The 15,446-nt window shown below is 51.2% G+C and overlaps 6 protein-coding genes across 6 annotated transcripts; 4 read left to right on the plus strand and 2 right to left on the minus strand.

Moving 5' to 3' along the window:
- Window positions 1-3,681: 3,681 nt before the first annotated feature.
- Window positions 3,682-5,142, minus strand: BDZ99DRAFT_496701 (DnaJ-domain-containing protein). Its single transcript, XM_033723461.1, has 2 exons — window positions 4,822-5,142; window positions 3,682-4,680 (listed from the first exon to the last, which is right to left on the minus strand). The coding sequence occupies exons 1-2, from the start codon at window positions 5,096-5,098 to the stop codon at window positions 3,848-3,850; spliced, it is 1,110 nt and encodes a 369-aa protein (XP_033579203.1). The 5' UTR covers window positions 5,099-5,142; the 3' UTR covers window positions 3,682-3,847.
- A 587-nt stretch (window positions 5,143-5,729) lies between these two features.
- Window positions 5,730-6,785, plus strand: BDZ99DRAFT_460974 (cytidine deaminase-like protein). Its single transcript, XM_033719510.1, has 2 exons — window positions 5,730-6,059; window positions 6,110-6,785. Exon 2 carries the CDS (start codon window positions 6,121-6,123, stop codon window positions 6,688-6,690), a length of 570 nt encoding a protein of 189 aa, XP_033579204.1. The 5' UTR covers window positions 5,730-6,059; window positions 6,110-6,120; the 3' UTR covers window positions 6,691-6,785.
- Window positions 6,786-6,816: 31 nt separating this feature from the next.
- On the plus strand, window positions 6,817-7,440 carry BDZ99DRAFT_263407 (uncharacterized protein). Its single transcript, XM_033713812.1, has one exon. It carries the CDS (start codon window positions 6,943-6,945, stop codon window positions 7,375-7,377), a length of 435 nt encoding a protein of 144 aa, XP_033579205.1. The 5' UTR covers window positions 6,817-6,942; the 3' UTR covers window positions 7,378-7,440.
- Window positions 7,441-8,561: 1,121 nt separating this feature from the next.
- Window positions 8,562-9,601, plus strand: BDZ99DRAFT_507581 (uncharacterized protein; the record flags this gene model as incomplete). The annotated part of the gene is made up of 3 exons (XM_033724261.1): window positions 8,562-8,842; window positions 8,881-9,129; window positions 9,286-9,601. The coding sequence occupies 3 exons, from the start codon at window positions 8,562-8,564 to the stop codon at window positions 9,530-9,532; spliced, it is 777 nt and encodes a 258-aa protein (XP_033579206.1). The 3' UTR covers window positions 9,533-9,601.
- A 2,505-nt stretch (window positions 9,602-12,106) lies between these two features.
- Window positions 12,107-12,961, plus strand: BDZ99DRAFT_383627 (uncharacterized protein; the record flags this gene model as incomplete). The annotated part of the gene is made up of 2 exons (XM_033715339.1): window positions 12,107-12,691; window positions 12,872-12,961. Coding segments are annotated over 2 exons (675 nt in total), but the record flags the coding sequence as incomplete, so codon positions are not given.
- Window positions 12,962-13,921: 960 nt separating this feature from the next.
- On the minus strand, window positions 13,922-15,067 carry BDZ99DRAFT_474447 (uncharacterized protein; the record flags this gene model as incomplete). The annotated part of the gene is made up of 2 exons (XM_033721909.1): window positions 13,922-14,778; window positions 14,929-15,067. 2 exons carry the CDS (start codon window positions 15,065-15,067, stop codon window positions 13,922-13,924), a joined length of 996 nt encoding a protein of 331 aa, XP_033579208.1.
- Window positions 15,068-15,446: the final 379 nt, after the last annotated feature.

Consider the following 15,446-nt stretch of genomic DNA (forward strand, 5'->3'; position numbering starts at 1 on the left):
TTGGACTCCTTCGCCCCTTCGGCCTCCAAGCGAAGTAGACTCGGTGGCCGAAGCGGAGCTAGCTTCAGCTCTACCATTTTACCTACAACATATTTCGGGGCTTCGGGTTGCGAATCAAGCGGTGGGTTTATTCGGTGGCCGAGAACAGGATTGGGGGAGCTCTTCCGCCATGCCCGCGAACCCGAGCACTCGGCCTCCGAATCGGATATCCAGAGTGGCTATCCGCTCTACGAACCAACTTACCGCGCTCATGCTAATGCTCGAAGTGCGGATCAAGTTTAGGGTGTGGTTCGGTGGCCGAAGGCAGATGTCAGTCCCCAACATGTTCACAAACCTATCTACAACTCCCGATTGATTTACGCGCCCAAAACGGGGGATGAATCAAACGAGTCCAGATCGCTCCGATCTACTATTGGGACGATCGGGAGAGCAGATGGTAGCTCAACTGTCAGCCTCGCCCGATTCTCTTCCATGGGCGGTTCATCATGTCACCAGCTCCGCATGTAGGCCAGCCATTAAGGTCAACGAACTCAGAGCGACGGTGCGTGCAAGATCACAGGCGTGAAGGACATGGCTATCCATGCCCTGCTGTCGGCAATCTGTTCTGGAAACAATCCTACAATGCAATTGCATCCTTCCTACTTCTGCACTCCTGAAGCGTAGCTCCGAAAGTTCTTGCCCAACATATCTACCACATATCCGAGTCATCCCACTCCGAGCCGAAAGCCGAGAAGATTTCGGTGACCGACACACAATCGTACCGATGGCCCGAATATATGCCCGAATCTTCGGCATATGAGAGATGTGGCGAGTGAGGGGGTGATGTAACGGTCTAGAGTCGAGTACTCAGCTTTCTAGAGGAGAAAAAGCACGGATATGTTCCGACAGCTGAGGCAACCTACGGCCACCCTTGGGAACTACGGCTTCGGAAGACACGTAGCTCTCATGAGCATGCGCCATGGCCATCGGCGTGGACAGCCACGGAATCGCTGGTCTCCGGCATACGATATAGCGGCCATCCTCGGTACCACCTAGAGGGCAAGATTAGGAGTAGGACTCAGAACGTCATGTGGTTCATCATGGGGACTGCTGTCATCCTGCGGGGAGGTCGGGGGGTGATCAAACATGCTACGAGCTTGTGCTTCGCACTGAGTGAGAAAAAGAAGGCACAGACATCCACTTCCAACACGATGTTTATGGACGAACTAGAATTCTCGAGAATTTGCCTGGCTAGACTGATACTCCCTGAGGAATTGGGAAAGGTGTAAGTGGGATGGGGGGTGATGCGCAAGTACGGGTGGCTGAGCGAAATCGTGAATGAATGGGCCGGGGCAGATGATTTCTCGAGTCTGGAGATGAAATTAACCGCACAGGTTATAGTGTCCGAGGAAGCGAAAGGACGAATTGAAAATGTGAATGGAGTGATAACCTTTCTTAGTCGATGGGGTTTGGGGATAACAGCCGGTCAAATTGAAGATTTGCATTAAATCCGTACTTGCGATATCAATTCTTCGAGCGATTCTATTGAAGTACCGTGTCATTCGTTTCACTACTCTTGAAACCCGGAAGTTCGATGACGATTCATGTTATCAGATCTGCTGTGATCTACATGTTCTATTTCCCCAATTGGCTAGGATTATTCACCGGATTTCCACGGGCTCGCTTCTGCCATGTTGGGATCAGCCCACTGTGCACAGATGAATAAAATCTTATGAGAATACAACCTACATCTTCATGACTGTTACAGAATTCTGCGTCTCTAGGTGCTTGCCAACTCTTGTGTATGACGCTTTCTCAAAGCTAGACTGACCTACCGCCCGGGATAGCGTTGCGAAGACATGAAGGGTCTGTTCGAGGCCGACGAGGAAGACCTTTAGGAAATGCTAAGGCTAACCCGTTGCAAGAGTGAACCTGCTGCTGGCCGTGTACCCGATACATAGAGAGATGGACTCAATAAGGATAACTATCTAGACGAGCCGCCATGCAAGAAATGTTAGAAGCCTGGGGACGCGAACGTTCCAGCATATCATTGAAAGTCTTGAACAAGCCAGCCTCTGTCTGGAAAAGAGCTAAAGTTGGCTATGCAGCTGACGAAGAAAGGAGAACCCGTCTAGAGTGCTTAACACCAAGACCATACGAGATGCAATTGAGTAGAAAAAATGGAGAGAGCGAATTGAACTTCTAAGCCGCCGATGGATCCTCGATACTCGAGATGGAACTACAAAAGAGGTCGGACAAGCTCGAAAATAGCCAAGATGTACAATTGAAAGCAGGAACAACGAATCGATCTGCTGCCAGACCGATGTTGGGAACCAAGACTCGGGCTCTCTCAGGCCGATCCCAGCAGGAACACCGGTGAAGCGATGGCTGTTGACTTGGTCTTGGTCAGACTACGAGTCCAGTATAATGCATCTCGATAACCAGGGGCTTCAAGACGAAGGAGTAGGAAGAGTTAGGGTGGAACGGCGCAAGTCTCGTAAGAAAGGCAGCAGTGCGACACCATCGCGAATCAGCCCAAGCCCAAACCCGCTGGATATGAGGAGAGACGTCCTTGAACACCAAGACAGAGAAGAAGCAATGCGCAATAGCCTACTCGGACGTCCATCTTGCTATCGCTGGCACCGATATCGGTGTCGGCGTATCTGCCGCTCCATTGCCGGTTGCTATGCCGCTCGCCCATATCAGCAGGCACTCATCTAGCCTACCGCTATCTCCTTCCCGTTATATCTCCAAGGCAACGGATAAGCTACCTGCCCCTCACCTACCTATATATACCAAATATTTTCGTTGCTTCTCTCAGGAAAGTTTGCTTAATGGATTATTATTATCTTATTATTCTTCCGTCGTGTTCACGCATGACCCTTTCCTTTTGCACTTTTTTTGCATATGCTGAGCATGGTAGAGGAGTGCCGGGTTCGAGCCCCGGTGCGGCTCGGCTTTATGTTTTACTTTTGGATCGGTATGGCAAAGAGAGGGGCGGTGGATATTGGCCTACTTCTTGACTACCTGAAGACATGTAAGCTGGGGCACTCCTTACGGTGGTGTCAAGAGAGCAAGAGTGGAGCTGGAGCAGTGGCATATCCACGGTCCACTCCACTTCCGGAGGAATGTACGTTATTATCAGACATATGTTTGGGCACTCCTTGCAACTGTTCGAGTAACCCCGGTTAGGCTTTGGAAAGTCAAATACGATGTAAAGATGAACGCGGTGGATATTGGCCTCCTTTTTGACTCCCTGAAGACACGTAGGCTAGGGCACTCCTTACGGTAGTGTCGAGAGATCAAAAGTGGAGCTGGAGCAGTGGTATATCCGTGTGCCCAAACAAAGGTGTCACACGATAGATATTGGCCTACCTCTGGACTACCTAAAGACATGTAAGCTGCGGCACTCCTTACGGTGGTGTCGAGAGAGCAAGAGTGAAGCTAGAGCAGTGGTATATCCGTGTGCCTAGATAATGACCTGGTAATGTAACAAAGTAGCCACGCGGAGGACACTTGACTCGTTGAGGAAAAGGAGTGGGAGACCTCGGCGGATGGGCTACTCGTCCGATTTGTGTACACGTATTTACCACTGTCTGAGGTGGCCTCGCGAGCTTACCAGTTGTTCAAAATGCTAGAATTTCATCAGGTTCACAACCCTTAGACTACTGCGAGGCACCCCAAGCAGTGGCAGGAAGGCGTAGGGAGATATGTTAACGAGACAATCTACCTCGCTTGAATTATTATGTATTTGCCTAACGCCATGCAGCCTTCTCAGATGCTGTGCCCGGCCGAACTCCACGCTAAAAACCTGAGATCCATGCCGTTCATTCATATAGTCATGAGAGAACTCGCAGATAGAAGACACTTAAGTCTTCTTCCGACCAAGCCGACGACGTGGCTTGGGCTTTTCCTCTTCAGACTCCTCCTCGGTGTCCTCCTCGGCCTCGTCCTCCGAAGCTGGCTTGCTCTGCTTCTTTTTCTTTTTCTTGAGCCTGTCGCCCATAGCGGCGAACGCCTCCTCCGGTGGCTCACTCTGTCGCTTCTTTCCACGCGGGGCCGGCGTATAGGCCTCCTCAATTCGGTCGAAGAAGCCGCTCCTCGCCTTCTGCCGCTGCAGGATCAGAGCCGCCAGATCGCTCAAGCCATCATCCTTCGAAGCTTTACCTCCCTTCTCTCTGCCAGCCTTCTTCTTGGCCTTCTCATCTTCCACCTCCTGTGCCTCCCTATCCCGCACCTTCTTCGCCCTCGTAATGCGCCTAGCCCGATCCTCCCGCGTCTCGAGCAAGTACCTCTTCCAGCCCACAACCTCTTCGTTCTTGATCGCCTCATCAATGATGACGCGGAACCTCTCCTCATCCTCCCACGGCTCAGCAAACATGATGAGCTGATACATACGCGCCATATCGCCCTTGACCTTTTCGTATGCCTTCAGGACATCTGCTTTCTCCTCGTCGGTGCCCACGTAGCTCTGGCGTGCGTTCTCGATAGAGGCATCGTTGACGACGTTCTCGAATTGGGCGCGGTAGAAGGACAGCCAGTCGAAGGGGCCTTCGTCGTCACCTCCGAAGAGGGAGTCATCGGTGCGACCGCTGGCATCGTAGCGAGCACGGCGGTGGGGAGTGGATAAGACAGAGTAAGCGAAGGCAATACGCTGGAAGGTTGTGTGAGCGGTGGCCTTGTCTTCGTCCTTGACTTTGTCTGGGGCAATATTAGTACGATGAAGTCGAGGAATTGCGACTAGATGCTCTCATATCGTCTCTCAACAGTAGAAATAGTCTCAAGTGAGATCATCTCGAGGTTACTTGGGCATGAGAGTCGTGAGTACTGAGATAGACTTACCTGGATGATGCACCAGTGCCGCCTTGCGGTAGGCCTTCTTCACCTCGTCCGCAGTAGCCGTCTTCTCTAGTCCTAGGATCTTGTAGCAATCAACATCCTTTGGCGGTTCCTCATTGACCAGTTCTTCTTCTTCGAAGTCTTCCTCCTCTTCGAACTCTTGCTCCTCTTCGAACTCTTGCTCCTCTTCGAACTCTTGCTCTTCTTCGAAATCTTCCTCCTCCTCGTACTCGACCTCCTCTTGGTACTCGACCTTCTGCTTGCTAGCGCGAGGCGGCATGGTTGTGGTGTAGAGTTGCTGAACCGGCAAGTGATTGTGTTGCAGTGAAAGTAAAGTGTTGAGGTTGACGCGAACTTGACGCGTTGAGGAAGTGGGTGGACGGCCCCACGGCCCCCCACGCTAGGCCGCAAAAAAGTGGCACTCTCACACTCAAGCAGGTCAACACCGTCTGAGGTGGCCCGGAGAGCTATCAGGCTTTCCAAAAAAGGCATTTCATGATTCACAATGGCATACTGGAGGACCTCAAGCAGTGCCAAATCAGCGTACACGAATGCGAGCACGGAAATAGTACATATATCTCACAGATTTGTGAACTGCCACTTTCTGTTACATTCATCAACCACACTGTTATATAGGTGCTCCTGTCTACCACTGCTTGAAGTGCTTCAGCAAGTTTCCACATAGCCTAGACTAAAGAGCTTCTATCCCATTTATATCTCTGAAATTGCATTAAAGCACCCCAATCAGTGGTAATATACGCGCACACACCCATGTAGAATGGAGTGCCACCTTTTCCATGCCCCGCGTATCCCCACCCCCTGCCCCTAAATCACTGTAATACATCTCCGCTCCCCGCTCCCCGCCATTACCACTGAAAACGTTTCATTCACAATCAACTCCAAAGCTTGTAAGTCCATCTCAATTCCTACACAAAACTTTAATCTGTGCGCACTCGTCTGCCACTGCTTGGGGTGCCTCGACAGACCTTTTATGCGCGATATACAGTCGATATCAAGCCAACTCTTGACTGGCCGACTACTCAGCAGCAGGACTACTCCTAACGGTGGTGTCTAGCTCCCAAAGAAGCATTCAAGCGGTGTTATATCTGTGGACCTAGACCTTCAAAGCTCCAAGCACGATATAAAGATCAGCGAAGTGTAATTTGGACTACCTTTTAGCTGACTAGCTACTCAGCAGCAGATCTGCCCAGCTAGCTTCAGAAAACGGTGCTCGGACAGTGGTATGTTCCTGCGTCTAGCCTTCTACTCTGTAGCACTAATCGATCAGCAGTACTCCACATAATGCCTCTCCCCCTGGCACCCCCCTCATCCACCCCCCTATCCAACCAGCACTTCAACACCAGTATCTCCTCCAACGACCACCCTTCCTACATGCGCCTCGCCCTGTCCTACGCCCACGAATCCCGACCGCTCCCCACAAACTTCCGCGTCGGCGCTCTCCTCGTCGACTCCGCGTCCAACAGGATCCTCACGTCCGGCTACACGCTCGAGCTCCCCGGGAACACGCACGCGGAACAATGCTGCCTCTCCAAATACGCCGCAGAACACAACATACCCGAGGAGCGCGTTGGAGAAGTGCTGCCGGAAAGGGCAGTGATCTATACAACCGTCGAGCCGTGCGTGAAGAGGCTGAGTGGGAATCGGAGTTGTGTGGAACGGATCGTGGAGACGCGGAGCAAAGGGGGCGGAATACGGAAGGTGTATGTGGGAGTCAAGGAGCCGGAGACTTTTGTTGGGGATAACCAGGGGCGGAAGATATTGGAGGATGCCGGGGTGGAGGTGGTGCTAGTTGGGGGGTTGGAGGAGGAGATTTTGAGGGTTGCGACGGCGGGGCATGTTGCCACGTCTTGACATCCTTTAAAGGCTTGGATATACGCGCAAAATAGCGATACGTTACATAGGCGTTGATCTCGAGTCGCTCGTTTTCAACGTCCTGATGTCTGGCATTCTCCTCGTCTTCTTCTTGAGGTGCGCGAGCTTTTCCTCAATCGATTTGTTGCTGTTGCCAATGATATAGCCTAGGAGAGGATATGGTTCTAGGCCCTCTATTGACGTTTCAATGTAGTGGTAAAATAGCTCCAGCGATTCGACCGCACATTGCATATGCGGCGGAGGGAGTTTCTTGAAATAGCCTACGGCGTGTTTCTTCGATTCAATGCCTTCAATTATTTCTTCAAGACTTTCGTGTTCTCATCAACTAGGGCCAGCGCTCGTATTATTTCCTCCTCTCTTTCCTTCTGCTTCCCAGCTACAGCTTCATCTCGTACGCTCTGCTGCTTTTCTTCTTGCGCCTGGTCTCTCAGAATCGCATCCTTATTGACCCCACCTCCTCCTCGTAATTTCTGTGTGTCTGTGACATCGTATTTGGTTCAGGTCTCAGCCGTTCAGATATATTCTTTCGCTGGCCTAGCTCGAAACCCTGTCGGAATGCATTGGGAGCGCCGCTCGAGACCCTGGTCGAAAGAATTCTTTCTCTGTTCCCAGTTTTCCAGGGAGTCTGACAAGTCGCCGTCGAAGCTGGCAATATCATCCTCGTAGTAAGATTGAATCGTAAAATACCTATTCTTTGGGCACCTCCGAGGTCAAACGGACCCATTCATACCCGAACGCTCCACCTCAGTGTTTGATATGATTGATTTTACAGGTCCTATGTGTGTACCCTTCCCTGCCACCGTTTGAAGTGCTTCAATATTCTTTTAGAAATCTGTTAAAGAAGTTTCTCAGGTATGTTACACAATCCTACAGCTCGTCTTGTCACCTCAGATGGCTTCATCTATTACTCAAGAGATTCTTGAAAGGAAGAGACTCCGTTGGCTACCATCTCATCATTCTTCATCGTCGTATGCTACCATTATTCTGTAGTACAACCCGAAATCCGTCTCTTGTCCCTCTCCCAGAGATTCTTTAAGACAGGTCTTTATGATCATGCACCGTTAAGATATTCTTCGCTTCGTTAACCCTCCGTTATCGTATCATCATCATAGGGACCCGCTTCTTGAACCCGAGAGTTGTGAGTTCAGAACCGTCCATGGTCTCTCCGTCGTCGCCGTCTTGATCATATGCTTCGGCATGTAGAGCTAGTCGAACCACCCTGAGCCACTCCACCTTCTCCTCTATGATCTACTTGACTTTGGCATTCACAACAGCTTCGGTCTCCCAACCACCGCAATCGACTAGTGCACCCCCTCAGCATAGCGGGTCGCCTTGTACGGCACCCTCGCGGTTTGACGCAGAGCTTGAGCGCTTTTGCCGCTTCCCCCAGGCCCTCCAAGTCATCCTCGAACACTGCCGCAGCGCCGCCGCGTTTCGAGCCTCCTCTACAGCAACTCCGTCTTCTCCGCCTCCTTCTTTGTCCAGCACCTCTTCAACTTCGAAGCACTAATGCGAGAAATGTGAGCAAAATGACCTGAATCGAGCGTAGACATCTGTTAGCGTGAAATATCAGTGGTGCCGTGCTGCGTTTTCCTCTAATAGAGTGCATAATAGTATTCGGGACTTCTGGATATGGAGCTGGAATATGTCAATTCTGCGAACGTTCAAATCGCATCATGCATACTATTCCTTTTGCACGCCTCTTACCTATCCAGGACATATCACCGAATTAGAACCTGGGCTGAACAACCAAGCTGACTCAGCGCCAAGCCCCATCCATAGTCCGATATGTATGAGCATATAAACCCTCATTCCCCCCTCTTCCCTTCGAACTTCGCTTCAATCACATCATGGGCTCCCAAGGCCATCCCCCACCCCACGTCTCCCCCTACCTAATCCCCGCTCATGACCTCCTCCTCCAAATCGGCGGCTTCTGCTGGACCCTTTGCTATATCCTCTCCATCCGCGCCGCCAGCCGTAACAAAACCTACAGCATGCCTCTCTTCGCGCTGGCCAACAACCTGGCGTGGGAAGCTGTCTATGGCCTCTTCGTCGCCGAGCAGCTCCTTGAGCGGCTCGTCTTCACCATTTGGCTCGTCCTTGACATCCCGCTTGCTTACGCGGTGGTAGTGTATGGCCATAGGGAATGGGCACATAGCCCTCTCGTAGCGCGGAATTTGGGGAAGATTCTTGCGGGATGATCGTGCTGGCGGCGTGGGGTCACTATGCATTTGCGACGTGGTGGGTCAAGGAAAGAGTGGGAGGGGGCAGGGGGAAAAGGTACCCCGGGGATCTTGAGGCTGATATGACGGAGCTGGCGTATTGGAGCGTGGGCGCTAATCAGGTGCATGGTAGCGTGGCGGCGCTGGTGCAGCTGGCGATTCGGGGGCATTCGGGAGGTGTGGGGTGGGGGATTTGGTGAGTTTGTGATTTCTGTCAGCCGGCTTGAGAAATGAGGTATTGAGTCTGAACCGGGGTGCCGAGGAATGGGTTGATGCAGCAGCTACGGCTGCGTGGCACCTCAAACGTTGCTATTCTTTCTCCTCTCTACTTTTCGCTAAAGTTTCGATGTAGGGCATCTCGAACAATCGGTTCGGTCGTGGGCGCGGAAGCAGTTTGGGTGTCTGGATGGTACTTTTGGCCTGAAGGCTTTCCCTATGTCTTCAATCCGTTTGGCGTCTTCATATGGGCCACGGCTCTTGCGTGCGATTTGGCGTACCCAATCCTGCTATGGCGGATTCGAAAGACAGAAAGAATGCTCTCGGATGGAAGCAAGGCTAGCGGCGAGATCCAGAAGCCGACAGGCAAGAAAATGAGATGATATTTAAAGTATCGGCGCAGTCATAGGCAGTTCGCAGGGCATCAAGCTTCAGAGAGAAACATCTGATCCATGAATAATCTCAAGCGAACGAATAGTAAGCGCTTACCTCATCATGTCTTCCTCCATTCCGCCACTTTAGCACGCTAGAAAAAAGCACTCGCGTACAGTATTCACACTCACCTTCGGTCCCTTAAGCCACCTCCCACATCCATACTAGCATCTCAACGCCACACTCAACTACTTTCAACAGACCTAGTGATATCATTTTCCGATGACTCAGCCTCTTTTTGAGAACCTACTTGTCAAGAGCACAGCGGAAGGCGTCGCATAGCCGCGGCTGAGGACTGGCTTCCTGGACTACTTCAACAACGCCAGCGGCCAAGAAATCATGGCAGTGCGAGCTTCGGAAGTGTCTGGGGTTCAACTAACCGCTTCGAAGACTCCCATGGGAGTGAAAACCGGCATTGCAAATGCCTCATGGCGGAGTAAAATGCAGACAAGAAGATCTACGATGGTTAGAGTGGTTTGGTCGGTGGAAGGGGGTACAGGCTGGTCGTTTGATGATCCGCATCGAAACCGTTCGATACGAACCCGCAGTAGCTCCAAACTCAGTCCCTACCAGAAGTTAGGACTACGTTCCTACCACAATACGTTGACTTCTTGCTGACGTTCCGCTTCTTGCGCCTATACAGCGCGTCATCATCACAATTTAACTCGGAACATCCACCCATTGTATCATCGTCCTGGGCATTTTTCTTCATTTCCCCTTTCATCACTCCTCTCTTCATCCTTTTTATGCTCCCTCCTCCCGTTGGCCTCTCCTCCCGCTTCTTATACTCCACATGGATTGATAGGGGAGAGGTTTTAAACCATTATAGGGATTCAGTAGTCTGTGCTCCCTAGGCCAACGCAGCAGCCAATCCAACCAGCCATGAAGTGCTGGCTCTAACGGTTTTCCACTCCTCCTATTCCTCCTTGAGGAAAAGAATCGAGAGTGATCCAGATGGGGGCTTTTATACCTATGGATTCTCGAAATACAAAGAGCACGTGAAAGCCACATGACATGACATCTTTTCGAACGGAAGTCCATGGCCGTGGCTAGGAAATGGGCTCCCATCTTACAAATTCATTAGGAGTAACGTAGTCAGGCCGCCGCGGCGACAGGTTCATGTAATGTCACGTGCACATTAGAGTCCTCTAGGGGTATACAAACACCTCCAGCCCCAGGTCGCAGAGTTTCTCAGTCAAGAAGTCTGTCAAGACGAAGGGGGAATTGGTTGCAAACAGACGAATCCAGCGACGACATGGAGACATCAACTGCGGGCGTAGCGATGGGCCATGGAGCTGTCACTACTAGCGACACATTAGTCTCATGGTGCGGTCTGTGGGCTCTAGGATTCAAAGAAGGGGTTGGTTCCAATGGTGTCGATGATGGTGTACACCAACGACTCGCGCTCAAGTAGCTACGGAATAGTAAGAGGGCAGTGTGGTGCAGTTCAGCAACCTGCGGTTATGACTGATAATCACGATACGCCACTGGAACACCCCCGACCTCCCCTCCTTCCACATGATGAGTTTAGAACTAGAGTTTTGCAGCCGCATTATGATGTTGTCCAACTTGTTACACTACCCAACCGCGCGGAACAGCCATTGCTTGCAGCGGCCTTGAGTGCCTTTTGAGTCAAGTGCAGAACCCGATCCAATCTACGGCGTTAGTAGGAGACATGGCGCTTTATAGGCCCGATCCTAAGGGAGTCCTTCGCTTGCTCACGTGCTAAGTTTGAGCGGAGTTCTCTAATCTGGCTAAAGGGCCAGCAAAGTGAATAGTGTGGGGGTATGCGTTTCACGCTTAAGAAAGTGACAACCTTCGAAAATTTTATCTATAGCGAGCAAACATCAAAACGCAAACTTGCTGCTATATTGGTAGGCTACGGGAGTCCTGTGATCAGCATTGCGCTCTGTTCATTCGCTGAGCAGCCTTTCATCCGCTCTTCTCCTTCCACCAGGCGGATTCCCTCCATCATGTGTAGTTTCTCAAGAGGAGGAGAAATTAGAGAAGAGGGGGCAGAAGCAATGGATGCTGACCTCATAGTCCCTTCTGCTACTTTTGATAACCGCGAAGGCTGGTAGTTCAGAGCTTCCCTGGCAGGCTGTAGCTCATGAGCCTCACCGTACGGATCTAGGCCTGGCTGCAAGATGCTCCGGGCTACAGTTCCGCGCAAACGAAAGTTGAGTTCAAAGGTAATGTCTCCATGTATGAGCACGGTGCGGTGGAGTAGCATTGGGAGAGTAATTCCGGCTAAGTATCGTTTCTATAAAAGTTCCATCACGCACTTTTTGCCCAATAAAATTCTCAACACGTAGTCCCTCACCACAAACCTCCACCAATCAAACCAACCGATCTAAAGCTTCCCATCCAGATCGCAAAACCCGGGGAAATATCTTGGCAACGGCATTCCAATGGCGTCATGACTTTTCGATCTCGAAACGCGGGCGACGCGTCTAGCGAAGCGAAGCATCTATGACGAGCATTGACGATGAACACAGAACTAAAACCATGACATTGAAAACAAACCTCAACTAACCACCATTCCTCCAAACCCATCTCTCTCAATCCTATCCATGCGCCCCTTCACTGCATCCCTCATCTCCCGCACCCTCAAAACCAGCCCCAAAGCATCCTTCATCTCCAAAGTTTCCCGCATCACCACCGCAAAGATGACCACCTCCAATCTGACCATCGAAAACACAAACCTCAACACCGCCCCCGGCGTCGAGCTCTCCGCGACCCAAAAGACCCTCGTCGGCAGCGTCCTCGACCTCTTCGCCGGCCGGCCTTCGCTCGAGAAACTGCAGCTCTGGTCCGACGAGGGCGTGTTCGAAGATCCCATTACTATCGCGCGCGGCCGCAAGCAGTATGAGGCGCAGTGGTACGGGCTCCAGTCCGCGTTTTCGAGCATTGAGCGCCTGTCGCACTCGATCATGTCGTCGGAGAATCCGATCTCCATTGATATGAAGACGAAGTATACCGTGAAGGGGATTAATAAGGAACAAACGATTGAGAGCATTGTGAATATTTTTACGTCCGAGGACGGGCAGAAGATCGTGAAGGTGGAGGATAAGTGGAATGGGGAGCTGCCGGATAGCTCGATCAAAGATGTGAGTATTTTGAGCTTGTGGTCGTGGGTGCATTGGGTGGAGGGTTGGGCGTGGTGGGGATGGAGTTTGGCGTGGGAGACGAGGGTTTGGAGGGTGGGTTGATGAGTTTTGTATTGTTGATGATGTTGTGGCGGAATGGGGATATGGAAAGGAATCCACGTCGCTAACTTGTGTGAATAGGCCTTCCGGAAGATCAATGCGGTAACGGTGCCGAAGATGATCAGCGTGCCGAAGAGTAAAGAGGAGGATGCTAAGAGAGGTAACGCTTGAAATTCGGGCGTAGTAGCAGTAGCAAGATGTAAGTCGTATGGAGGATCTGTGCTTGATTGGGACGGATGAATGAGTTTGAGAGGCGCTAGAAGCTCAGCAATTGTATAATATGTATTCATGGAATGAATGATGTTTGAGACCTGTAATAACAACCTCGAATGACCATGAAATCCGATGTAGTGAAAAACATCACAGGGTATCTCCATCTCCAACCTCATCGGTATCGATCTCAAAACGCCGAAGTAATCTCCATTTATAAGTTCATTCCATCTTCATCCTTTTCTTCGTTCTGTTGAAATCGGCCTACGTTTTGACGAACTACCTACCTGCCAACGGGGCAACTCCTGACAGCGGCATCAAGCGACCAAAAATGAATCTGAAGTCCGTAATTTCATCTCCTGACAGTGGTGCCAAGCGGGCAGGAGTAAAGCCCGAGCATTAAGATCTTCACCTACCTCTAAATCGCCTAGTGCTCACGATGTAAAGGCGAACGTAGTAGAAATCAGACTAGCTTTTGGTTAGCCGGGCCCCTGACAACGGGGCTGCTCCTGACAGTGGTATCTAGCTTCTAAAGTAGCACGAGAGCAGTGCTCGTATCCGTATGGCCAAACTTGCAGCTGCTCCGACGCAATTTCAAGGCTCCCGCATTAGAATTGGACTACCCTTTGACTGGCTGGCTATCTGTTTGCTGAGCCACTCCTTGAAGTGGTGTTGAGCGAGCAAGAGAGAACACTGAGCACGTCTATTTACTACTACCCAGTTTCTAAGACTCCGGACACGATGTCAATGTCAACACAGCGGAAATAAGACAACCTTTTGACTGACCCTGCCGATATTGGAGGTCATGATTAGCCAGGAGATGAGGATGTCGAGTTAGGCGTATGTCGCATAATCGATCAAGAGCCGATCGACAACTTCTTGAACCATTTGGAAATCTCAGCTTTCCTCATTGAGACTCTATCATATCAACGCCCCTTCATTGAACACCTTCTCTTTTTCCCTTCTCTTCAGCTCCTCTCGCTCCTCCCATCGCCTGACCTCTGTCGCCCATTTCCTCTCTTTCTCCTCTGCCTCCCTCTTCTTCTTCCGATCATACTCTGCTTTCTTCCGGGTATACTCCGCCTGTCGCTTTTGTTCTTGTTTAACCTGCTCATCGACCTTCCTTCGCGCCCTCGAACTCAACCGCCACGGTTTGCTGAGCACAGTCTGCCGGTATTTCGACGTATCGGTCCATGCCTGCACTTCCTCGTTCGTATCTTTGATAACCCAGATTCGCTTGATTTCCACCTGCATCTCGTTCCTGAACCTCCCGATCGTACACTTCGCTTTTACGACGGAGCCGACGTCAATCGTAGTTCCATCGACAAGGACATCGAAGGTACCAAGAGTGGATATGACTTCTACGTTTCCGATGGTGGTTTCACGCACCCCAGCTGCTGTCATTGCCTGAATTGCCTCTGGAATTGTCGGTGGCCTTGACTTGCTGGATTTATTGACCCCGATTGCATTTTCCCAAAATGAGTCGCCGAAATATGGACTCTCCAATGCCGAGGTTTCCAATCTTGAACTCTCAGCATTTGCATATGCTGGTCTTCTCGACTTTGGTTTCTGGAGGGTATATTTTTCGGGGTGCTCCTGGGCATCGCGCGAGACAATGTCCCTAGGCTCCACGCGGGTTATCTTCGCTTCGATAGTCGAGCCGCTGTGGTCGTCGAGGTTGAGGATTACGTATTTGCTTATTTGTTCGATGCCGACGACTGTGGCTATGAGACGGACGTAGCGGATGGGATGGTTGAGGTGGAAGTAGACGCTTTGGGCTAGTAATCGGGAATAAGTCAGCACAATTCGACGAATTTTGAGATAATGAGACATTCGAGACAAGATCAAATTAATTAAATAACAAAAGGCTCAATTCTGAGTGCAGTGGCGCATTGTGGTAGTAAGTTCGTGTTGGAGTAGATACGTACCCTCGAACTCCGGCACAGTCCTCAGCCCATGCACATCGCGGACGGTCAGCTTAGCCCAGTCATTGTATGTCGGCGAAGCGCGGAAGTAGAAGGCCGGATAGATGGGGGCGTCCTTGTTGGCAGCCAGCAGCGTGGTCATGTCATGTTGTGGTGAGATGTATGTATTGAGGTGCGGTGGTTGTCAGTGTGAGAGAGGGGAACCGTGGAAGACGCGATTGCGAGAAAGCCACTCTCGCCTGGTCACGTGAATCAACTTATGCCTCCCTTGCAAAGACCAGCGAATCACATTCACGGTCTTGAAGCTCGAGCTCCGATGGAAAAGGCTGACAGTGATTTGCTGCCCTACTCTTGGCTGCAGAATCGACGCTGCATCATGCTGCACACTATCCGGAAGAGCCGCCGACATGGGCGAAATCAAGGCCATGCACATCCTGCTTTCCCATCCCCACCGTCTCCACCATGCCCTCCTCTCTGTCAATCTGTACTGCTGGCCTCGGCAGCCCTGGAAACTCAAGATG

This window comes from Mytilinidion resinicola (assembly GCF_010093595.1).
Source record: "Mytilinidion resinicola strain CBS 304.34 unplaced genomic scaffold BDZ99scaffold_6, whole genome shotgun sequence".
Lineage (NCBI taxonomy): Eukaryota > Fungi > Ascomycota > Dothideomycetes > Mytilinidiales > Mytilinidiaceae > Mytilinidion > Mytilinidion resinicola.